General features: G+C 33.9%; 1 protein-coding gene across 1 annotated transcript in view; it reads right to left on the minus strand.

Moving 5' to 3' along the window:
* Window positions 1-6,486: 6,486 nt before the first annotated feature.
* LOC144432717 (uncharacterized) overlaps window positions 6,487-11,754 on the minus strand; it is a 5,548-nt gene continuing 280 nt past the window's right edge. The window contains exons 2-9 of the mRNA XM_078120984.1: window positions 11,206-11,285; window positions 9,776-9,886; window positions 9,225-9,289; window positions 8,861-8,953; window positions 8,397-8,462; window positions 7,608-7,877; window positions 7,241-7,336; window positions 6,487-6,618 (exon numbers count right to left, since the gene is read on the minus strand). Of these exons, the coding sequence (XP_077977110.1) occupies window positions 6,487-6,618; window positions 7,241-7,336; window positions 7,608-7,877; window positions 8,397-8,462; window positions 8,861-8,953; window positions 9,225-9,289; window positions 9,776-9,886; window positions 11,206-11,285 (913 nt within the window). The remainder of the gene's footprint in view (window positions 6,619-7,240; window positions 7,337-7,607; window positions 7,878-8,396; window positions 8,463-8,860; window positions 8,954-9,224; window positions 9,290-9,775; window positions 9,887-11,205; window positions 11,286-11,754) is intronic.

The following is an 11,754-nucleotide window of genomic DNA, read 5'->3' on the forward strand; positions in this document are numbered from 1 at the left end:
ACATAGGTACATATATACATATATACACACATAGGTATATACGTACGTACATATATACATACATACATACACACATATACATAGGTTATTTGTAGAGTTAATTAACGATACCAGAATGTAGTAGTATATGAATAAGTGGTACATGAATTCTACGTAGTTGATATTTTTATATTTTATGCCCTGCCTTATTATTTACCAGGGCCAATACCTCTTGTATTGAGGGATGGAAAGATGTCCTCTATATATGTCAGCTTTGTACCTGGTTTGAATGAATTACATACTGTATGTCACAATACCTGTATGACGGACAAATAGACCCTTTGGGCAGTGCCTGGAAAAAGGAGGGATGGCTTGAACAATTTTAGCTCAGTACAGTTTTCTTTTATAAGAATGCCATTGTGTATTTATTTCTATTAACCCCTTCAATACTGAAAACATTCCCGCCAAACTTGTTTGGACAAAATTCTTGTTTTATGTAAGTTTTTGGCAAATATCAACTTCATTTTAGACAGAAATTAAAGAAATGTTACTTCCTAATAAAGTAATATTATTGTAATTATGAAAATATTCATATAAATTGGGTCCCCATATTATTTAAAACTCGTCTCTAGTCATGAAAGGGTTAATTCTGTACTAATATAGTTTGTTTGGATACATGCTCGGCATACTTCTATCAGTTTGTATTAAATTGAATGTACAGGGTAGTTGCATAGTAACCACACACCTGTCATTATTTACTTTACAATTCTGTCAAATTCCTCTTTGACTGCTAACAACTCTGTTAAGTTATTTGACTGAATAATTTGTAACATGTTTGTCCTGTCAACTCAGAATCTCCTACACCATGAGATAATAGCAAGTGGACATTTAATTCTGTTACCAAAATTGTCTACTATTCTCACCATTGTACAAAAAATAATCAACATAAATTCAAGACAGACATTAAACCTGTGCTAGCTGTAACTCATCCTTGTAAACCACAGCCTCTTTTACAGCACTGTCCAAAACGTCAATAGGTTTGCAGTGTCGCTGGAGAAAGAACAGCTCTGGTTTGCGAGAATGTCTGTAACTAGGGTATGGTACGGTATCATCTATTTTATTAGACCAATGGATTTACTGAAAATATGTTAGAGTACCAATAATTAGACATTGTACAGGTCAGTTATGTATATTTTTTACATTGTTTATAAGTTGTATAGTAATAAGTTGAAATTGTGAATCATTGGGGTGCTGATTTTTGGGTGCGGACCCAAAAATCCATTTCATTGTATATGATATAGTATACCATTTGAGTGTGTAGGTACCATACTAAATGTATAGTTCTACACAAACATGTTTATCCAATGGTAATTCAATACTGTACAGGGTGTACAATATTACCAGTATTAGTTACTGTATCTAAGAAAGCAATAAAAAAACCCAAAAGCGTTTCAGCAGCTTCAAGACTCGTCATTTTTGCATGAGCATTTTAGCCAACTCTATTGGGTTACTTGGTCAGTGCCTTGATACAATTACTGTGTATTTGATTGTGATGTTTTATAATGTTTTTGATCAATAGATTGCTCGAACATCTGCTTTGTAACAGTCACATGATCACCAAACTACTAACTTCTACAAATACAACATTGGCAACATATGACTTCAACATTTGACAAAGACTGCAAGATATGATATATAGTTGCGCCGTCATTGGCCACCTCTAGTGGTGCCTGGTGGTATTATACGCCATATCTTACAGGTTACATTTCATAGAGATAAAAATCACTTAGTTTAGATTATTAAGAAACCTATATATACACACTGAAAGTGTACTGTTATGTTAAAACCTACAAGAATTCCCTGTTGGCCTTCTTCATTACTTATTAATTTATTCTGTTTCTTTGACTGTAAAAGCTGCCTCATTGATACCACATACAAATTACATTGTGTTCTATAAACATTCTTGGTTTTCTTTCCTGCAGCAAACGGGGGTGTTTATCCTTGACTACCAGAATGTATAACTAATAGTACACAAGTCAGAGGGTGTATCACCTTGAATAATAGAATATATAAACCTCATCACATACAAGCATATTAACCAAAATCTTAAATGAAGACACACACTGCATTCATATTAACATACAGTATGTGGAAAAGTCTACATATAGTTTCATTTTGGTTTTACATTGTTGAAGGTTTTGACAATAGTTTTAACAAAACTTGTGCTAACAATTTATACAGCAAAAATCTTTTCTACTAATATGTAGCTGTAAGTACAGTTTTTACTGGTACTGGTGAATGGTTGATTACTGGCACAACAGTTCGTAGTATTCCAAAGTGAAATACGAAGCTACGAGATTTACAGCTGATTCCCAATGAAGCACTTCAGTTTTAGAATGTTTTTATGAAAAAGAGGAAGAGATGACACTTTAAATGTACCAACATTCAGATTTATGATCAAGCTGAAATTTCAGTCGTCTTTTTTGAAAACACTTACAGATGAATAAATACAAGAATTTGACTTTCATTCTCGTTATTATGAATAGCAAGAAAAGTTGTCTATACTGTAGTACTGTTTCCATTCTGGCATTCCTTCAAAGCTGCAGAAATACAATTTTTTTTTTCTCATTGTCTGTGAGAGTAAAAAAGAGTGATCATACATCTGACAACCTTATTATCAGAGTGCCTTTCAGTTCGTCTGATTGTCCAAGTATAAAATTCATTTCAGATTGGTGTCAGAAGACTTGGGTTCACAGCAGGACAGTGCTAGTGAGTCAGTCCGATAGTAAAGGAATGTCACTAAAGACCATATCTCCGAGTTAACAGTAGTAAAATCATGCATTTCATGAATGGTAGACCCAGTAATGTCTTTGGCAGTAGGACATTTTTCCTAAATACATAACTAACAACCTGTGTCTTTCACGTTGTACAGCTACAGCAAGGAGTGTTTGCCAGAAGACTGTACATTACATATACATTTACAGCTAAAACAGTTAGTGCTTGCCAGAAGACTGTACATAACATTTATTGATCAATGCCAATCTTTTAAGAAGTTCAAGTTGTTGTTTTACTTGAACACTTTTATTGCTGAACACAGGATGGTTGTGATTGAAGAGAGCATTTTTATTAGATTCATTCATCTTTTTAGATTCCCCTCAATAACAATCAATTGCTATGTTCAGAAGTAAAACTGTTGTTATCTATCACTTACTAAATGAACAACTCCAATTGTAAATATATATGTTACATATAATCTTCTGGTGAACCTTGCCCATTTAAGCCTGTACATCAAGGTACCATTCTCACAAACCAGAGTTATTATTTCTACCACTACATTTCCTGTGGGAGGCTCGTTAAGAACGTTGCTGTAAAAACAGGCCGAGGTTTGCGACGATGCAAGGTACAAAGACCACACAAAGGTTGTGACATACTGAGTCCACTGTTCATGAGACTTGTCTGTAAGTAAATCTAATAGTTTTATATTACAATGATGAGAAAGAAAGAGAAACATTTCTAGTTGTAACTTACAAAGTAGACAACATTAAGAAATCTCAGATGATATTATTAAATACTAGTACAATTACAAACGATTTAAAGGGACATGGTCTGTAATTTGTAAGTATTCTTTGTCATTTTTGTTTCCAAATAAAAGGTTACTTATATTTTACACTTCACTGTCACTTGCTTTACGACTAGTAGCAACTGACAAAACTCTCACCATATCAACTGATGTGATACTGTTTTCTCATATGATATGAATAAAATGACGTCATTTTTTCTGATATATTAGACTACAGTATCACAGCAGTTTAAATGGTAGCAGTTTTGTCAGTGACTACTGGTCATTAAACAACAAATATGATTATTACTATTATTATTATTATTATTAAGTGACAGTGAACAATAAAATATAAGTAACATTTTTCATTTTGTATTTGGAAATAAAAAAGACAAAAATACTTACAAATTACAGACCGTATCCCTGTAATAAACAAGATTAAATAATACATTAAAACAGTTAAAATATTACATACCACCACATGAAAATAAAATAATTAAAAAAAATATTTTATCAACCCGACTGTAAATAGTACTATGAAATAGGTAAATGATATTTCTACACTTAGTTATAATATTTCATCTCTGGTGTCATCAAGTGACACAAGTATTAAAAATTCATCATCTTGTGTTACCATCGATGTGAGTATATATAAAAAAAATTAAAATTCCTCCCCCTGGTCGTTTATAAACTTAGTAAATCACTAGTAATTTTAAATCCGATAAAAACTCTAGAAGAAACTACAATTTGACATTGTTGAGAGATTGAAGTCATGCCCCATGCTGTGACGGCACTCTACAAAAACTGCAATTCGAGAGAGAGAGAGTCGAGTAATGAAGTTATAAGACAAACTGTGAGGGTGCTCTACATAGTGAGTATTCACTAACAAACTCTGGAACACTACTTTCACTTGAAATTTACTGGGTAGCTGTGCTCATGCCTCTTTCTCTGCCAAAATCAAATAAACGGGAATATAGTTTTTTCCTGAGAATTTCTAAAGGTGTATCCTGTAAATCAGTGAAAATGGATCAATGCACAGCTAGTATTACCTTTAAAGTATTTAGTTTGTACCTTTCTGTGTATCACTTTCATTTTTAAGGACATTGATTTTTTGCTGATAACTGTTTCTGACATTTTCATTTAGATTTTTTTTTCATCGATTTCAGATATAGCACCTATTGGAAAGCTCAATAGAAAGTATTTCTCTAGGATTTGATTGTAACAAGTTTGATGTGAAATGACAAGAACTTGTTGAATTTAAAAACCTTTATTTTAAGAGGTTTTAAATTCAACCTCATTGGGAGCAAGCTCTTGTCAGTAGTTCTGCTGTGTTTGAAATATGATTCAAAACATTCAAAATTGCCATTAGTTCCCCCTCCCCCAAGTTATTCTATGATATTATTTGTGCTGGTATAATTATATTATTCCCCAATATTTTTCTCCATTCAGCCGGAAAATACTTGTCTATTCACTCATAGTGACAAAGACACCATAGGTCACTCATACTTTCCTTCGCTGAATGAAGAAAAATAATTTGGGAAATAATATCAAGTTATACCATAGTCTGAGGGTGTTCTTTACAATATGGCCCTTAGTTGAAAATGTTCTTTGAAGTACAACTACAACAATTTGGGGACAGTCTTCATAGTGTGACCATCATGTGAGGGCGCTCTTCTCTGTACGACTATCATTGTTTGCGCGCACTCTGTACTTTTAATGACTTCAATCTCCATTGATTATTCCCTTGTATTGATATAATCATGGATAAACTTATGAACAGCATCTTCAGTGTTTAAGATTTCCACAAAGAATTCTCACTTCGATTTGCCCTGGCAACTTCTAACAAAGCCTGCAATATAAATGTTAACCTTATTAGTAAGACACATAAAAACAACAACTGTTTCAGAGAAATGGTGAGTTTATGACAGAATTATTCTCTGAAAAGTTGGAATAAAAGGTCTCTCTCTCTCTCTCTCTCTCTCTCTCTCTCTCTCTCTCTCTCTCTCTCTCTCTCTCTCTCTCTCTCTCTCTCTCTCTCTCTCTCTCTCTCTCTCTCTCTCTCTCTCTCTCTCTCTCTCTCTCTCTCTCTCTCTCTCTCTCTCTCTCTCTCTCTCTCTCTCTCTCTCTCTCTCTCTCTCTCTCTCTCTCTCTCAACTTTGCTTTTTAGAGAGTATTTTCTGTTCTTACATTACCTACAAGTGCACAATTTCTGAGAAAAACTGAGTTGACATTTGTTCCTCATTCATTGTTCAGTTAGGTCCATGCAACTGACATTAATTGTCTCAAATGAAGTCAACAGGACTCTGGGATTTGATTTAAAATGTTCTAGTTGATGTTTGAGTAGAAAATAACTATTGGGTTTTGAGTAGAGTAAATCTAGCCAATAACTTACAGTCATCTTAGCTTTCTCCTTAGCTTGATACACAGCAATCTTAGTACTATCTTTTAGTTGTCGATGTTGTCGTCTTTCTTCCATTCCTTGTTTTCTTCTCTGAAGTTTGGCTTGGAAATCTTCACCCCTTAATAAAAAACAAAATCAATACATTTAGTATATTAGATTTTGTATAATTTAGAATGGAAGTGATGTTTTGATTGACTGCAGTCACTTGGCATTGTTTGCATGTACATGTGGATGTGCATGATAAAATTCAGTGATTTAGAATGCCAACATGAAATACAATTTCAAACATTCTCAGTGGAAAGGGTGTGTTTGTGATAAGCTCTACAGGTAGTAGAAAGTATATTTGTCACATGTACAGCTAACACAAGAAAGCACCTCATTGGGCACCGACTTGATGATGGAAGCCAATCAGGTTAATTATTGCATTCTAGCAAACCAAAGATATCTGAATTTCAATGACTTTCCTTCAATGCAAGTCACTTGATAAAGAGATAGATATCATAGTCATAATGCCTTGATTATTCAAGCACTATGCATAGGGATAGGCTTACCCTCCCATGAGATCCGAGTCCTTCATTTCTGGGCTATGTCCCCGTTGTCTTCTTTCAAATGATCTAGCCATTTTCTTCTCAATTTTAGCATTATGACCTGTAGCTTTTGGGGCCAGTTCCTCCATTACCTAGTCTCAAAAGATATGACATCATCATGTACATGTGTGTGTGATTTGACAAGAGTAAAAGTGTCCTTATTAAAATCATTGCAACAAAATCAAATTGATATTATACAATTTCATAAGTTCTATCAGTATTTTTGCTATGGTTTGGGAAACCGGGTAACATCGGAGGGAAATATGGTAAAACTTGCATAGATTTCAATAAATTTTGTTGTGGTAGGTAAATTTGGGGAACTCATGTAGAATTGGCCTACCCTACATGTACATACAGTATGTTACCAGCTTGACAGAAACTGTATATATGACACAGTATAAAGATAGGATTTTGTTTTCAAGGAATTTCCACATCTATATTTGATAAGAAATCCAATATTATTGAATGGGGAAAATGTTGTAACAGTATAAGGCTACCCAATTACTTTTTTCTGTTCCTTTTCTTTCCACAGAAAATAAACTTTGTTTACCTGAAGGTTGAGCTGAATTCTATAAACACTACCATTTTATCATAACTTTGTTTACCTGCACGTTGAGCTATTAACAATGTGAATTCTATAAACCCTACCATTTTATCATAACTTTTTTTACCTGCAAGTTGAGCTATTAACAATGTGAATTCTATAAATCCTACCATTTTATCATAACTTCTGTAATCTTTTCTTTCTTTTTGTAATCTCTTCCACTGTGCTTCTCTCTCTTCCTCCCTTTCATACTGTGATTTACTTGGCTGTTTGAAAAATAACAACATAGTCAAGATGATATATTCACTTGGCTGCAAAAAACTATACCAGTAGTCAAGATGAATATATTGACTTGGTTGTAAATAACGATAGTCAAGATGAATATATTGACTTGGCTGTTAAAAAACTAAAATCAAGAACAAAGATTGTAAAGACTGAGATATAGACAAGTGAAAAGAATTAATGAAAGATTAATAAATAAATAAATAAGTAAATAAATATATGTTGTAAAGACTAGGTGTAGTGAATAATACTTACTGGTAAAGTAGGTCCTTGAACAGGTCTAGGGGTAGGTAAAGCTGGTCCCTGAACTGGTCTGGTACTAGGAGGCGGTAGTGATGGACCAACAGGTCCAATCATTCCAGTACTACCACCACCACCACCAGTACTACTACTACTACTAGTACCACTTTTACCAAATGTTGAGAAGCCTGGATTATCATGTAGAGATACGTTGGATCCTGATGTCCAACTTTTTATCTTTCCACGAATTGTTCTGATTTTAACCTCCTCCTGTGAGCCTTGAAACTATTAGAAACATAGAAAATATCAAAATTTCACTTTAAAATAATTCTCTAAAGAAGAAAGTCCAGAATGTTATTTGTAAATGCAGCCCTTTGTTTCAAGCTTGATTAATTTTTTCACAGTTGTAAAATGTGACATGACATGATAAAATACAACTCATCCAACAAAATGATGGACAAGTCTCTGTTAAAGGCCCACAATTCAATCCCAGGTTCTCACATTAGTGCTACATAGTTGGAGCTATAAGATTCCATAGTACATAGAATCATTCTTTTGTTTGAAATACATTTTATATAGTTTTGCTTGATAACAATTTGTGTCACTAAAAATATTAAATCTATTCTGACACAGACAAGTATGTGTACCAGTATTTTGGACTACACTGGAGTCCAGATTGATTTCACAGAATACATCTAACAGTTTCTTCTAATTGACATGCAGTACTTTCTTTACGAAAGAATGTACAGTAAAGCAAAAGTTACCTTAGCACATCTACATCAACATCTACTTGTGATAACCTACCTTCCATTTAAACTTTGTCCTAGATGAAGCAGCCACATCTGATGCATCTAAACCTTTGTAGTATTTCTATAATATACAAACACAAATATACGGTATAACAAGGATACCATTGGTTTGTATTACACTACCAACATACATATGTAGTAACAGTTGAGGTACAAAATGTAATTTCAGTATTTTAAATGTTATTCATATTATGTTGACCACTATACTATTGTCTATGTTTATGAAAGCAAAAACACTAAATGCATCAAATGATAACAATTCCATCTTCCTACATGTTGTCAACAACTTTTGTATCTACTTGAATAAAAATAAAAACGTGAATAGCATGGCTTCCTGAGTCAAAACAGAACATGATAGTCCTACCACAATTCTTTGTTATGACAGTATATGCTACATGATGTATATTGGGAGTTTTATCCTATAAAATTATCCACTGTTTGTACATGAATATTCCTCACCTTTGGAAGTCTTCTTTTATTCCATTTCTTGACAAATTTCTTAAATAACAACCTAGCCTTGGATGTTTCTAGGTCATCCACATATTTTCCTTTCTGTTAAAATAAATGATGATAATCACATAATTAAAAAGTTTACAATTTTACTATACTTCCCCCTCTCTCTGTTACAGGGTTCTAAAACCTTGGACAAATACTGTGTTATGACAAAGACACTCCATGACATTGAATGAATGGGTATAAATATATGTCTTATATTCAACAATTTTCATCTGAGTGCGATTACCTACATTTTGTATTTTTGATATGTGAGGCACAATATATCATGCATTGATGTAAAATATGTAACTAACAATGTTATTCCTACCTCTTCAACCAGCCATGTTCTGAATTCTAAAGCTTTGTTATAATAATCTTCCTCTGATATTTTACCTGTAATAAATACAATGTATCAAATCAACATGTATGTAGATTGTAGTTATATTTGTTTACTGGTACAACCATCAATATAATAGTCATATTAACAGATATTAACCTGCTATTCAACAGAATACTAAATTTTGATAATTAAACACTGGACACTGTACAATGTACATTGTTCTATCTACATTGTATGCTGTACATAATACACACTGATACTTTTACTTGTTAATTTTGGTAATGTTTTGATCTATATTTACATCCACATGTACCCTGGCCTTGACATCACAAAGGAGGAATATACACATTAGCTACACTTTTGTAGCTTTGCAAACTGTAAAGTTATAAAAAGAGTTATCATGTTGTGACAAGACAAGATAAACTGGCAGGGTAATAATACTGTTTACAATAAGTTGATTGTGAATAACATACATGTATCATGTTAGAACTCAACACTGTTTGTTTCCCTATATTATTATTGTACATTGTACATTGTACCTTTGGCTTTATTTTTCTCTTTCCTTCTCTTCCTTTTCTCTTCTTCTTTCTTCTGTTTCTTGGCACTGGCATCTAATTTGACTTTCTTTGTTGATAAGGTATCATCAGAATCTGTGGAAATGACAGGTCAAACCTGTGATAATTATCTATAAAAACTATGTTACAAAGACAAGTAAAATGTGATAAAGAAGGTTAACTATGATCTACTTTGTTTCTTATCATCTGTTTTGTTTCTTAACTTTCTAAAGAAGAAGACAAATGAATTTTATGATAGGATGCAGGAAATAGCTTTCTCCATGTTTTCAACAACAACAACAACAACAACAACAACAACAACAACAACAACAATGAATGGTCATGTTGCTGACCACTTCTACAGACAATTGTTTTGAAAAGAGGTTTTGCACTCACAATAGATGTCTATATAACATGCGATATACATGTATTTAGCTGAATATTGGGATTTACATTTAAATTTACAAGAAAACTTCATGTGTACGGAAATGAGAAATACTTATTTCCAACTTCTAGGTGATCTCTGAGGAATTTCACATGTACACATCAGTAGCTGCAATATCTGTAGTGTTCTGTTTTTTTGCTTTTTTTGTTCCATCATTTAACTGCCAAACAAATAATAATAATGTTGGTTTCTTATATAGCGCTTTCCCACTCCGTGCTCAAAGCGCTTTACAATTATTTACCCCTGGCTCGGATCAGAATGGCACAACGGCCCTTTAGTCTTCCTCAACTCCCCGGGGAGCATACAATCCATTGCAGCCATTTAAGCGCATAGGATTAAAGCCTTCACATTGCAACCTACATCCTACCAGGTCCCCAGTTATACAGCTGGGTTGACTGAGGCACAGTCATGGTTCAAATCTTGCCCAAGGACTTTAGCCACTCAGAAACAAACAGCAGGCAGCGACGGGGCTTGAACCTGCAACCTGTAGATTCCAAGCCGGTCACGCTAGCCATTCACCCATCATGACTCCACAAATGCTGCAATTCCTGCTGGGCAAACTCAAATAGACAGGATTAAAATGTACATAGTGGATATTTCTACATTAGCCCTACCTGCCAAAAAATCAGACATTTCCTGACTTCGACATTAATTATGGAGCCTTCAAGACCCTATACATGTTCAAAAGTACATTGCCTTACTCCAGTCAAAATCGGTAAAGTACAAATGTACTGTAGCAACATACCACAACATTTTGAAATGGGTAATACCTGTTTCAAAATGCTGCAGTGCATTGCTACTTTTGCCAATTTTGGGATTGAGTCTTGAAGGCTGTTTTGAAGGAAATGTTTTGCTTTTTTGGCATAATTTAGCTGAAATATCCATCCAACTTTGTGAGGCAGATCTATCTTGCAATTAAATAGCAGGAATTGTACGCTACAATTATTGCATCTAACACAACAGTACTTACCAGTGTCTGATACTGAACTACAATCTGAATCACTCTCACTGCTTTCCTCTGCTCTCCTCTTTGAAGACTTGTGTTTATTCCTGTAGAAATTATGTGAATATATTAATTTGTGGTTGATTTTGGTCTACACACACCCGCGTGTTGCAAAAAATGATTACCAATACCAACAGCAACACTACATTGTACACAACCTAACCATACTGCACATGTAGAGTCCTTCCTATCATCACCCCACTGACCTACATGTGACTAATTAGACAACATTATAAGATTACATTTCTTGAGCTGGATGTCTCTGTGATGACGCAACATTTGTCCAACAATGCCCAAGATGATAGGAAATTATAATTTACACATTTCGTTTGTCTACACATGGATGTATTAGTCTCACTAATACATCCATGGTCTACATAGACTACACGTACTCTCAAATTTGAAAAGTCACCAAATGCACGGTACAAATAGAACTCACTGAAAAATGAAACTCGGGGATTTGCGATCATATCATGACCACCAGCTAACGGTACCCCCTCCCCACCTTTACACATC

The sequence above is a fragment of the Glandiceps talaboti genome, chromosome 3, assembly GCF_964340395.1.
Source record: "Glandiceps talaboti chromosome 3, keGlaTala1.1, whole genome shotgun sequence".
Taxonomy (NCBI): Eukaryota; Metazoa; Hemichordata; class Enteropneusta; family Spengelidae; genus Glandiceps; species Glandiceps talaboti.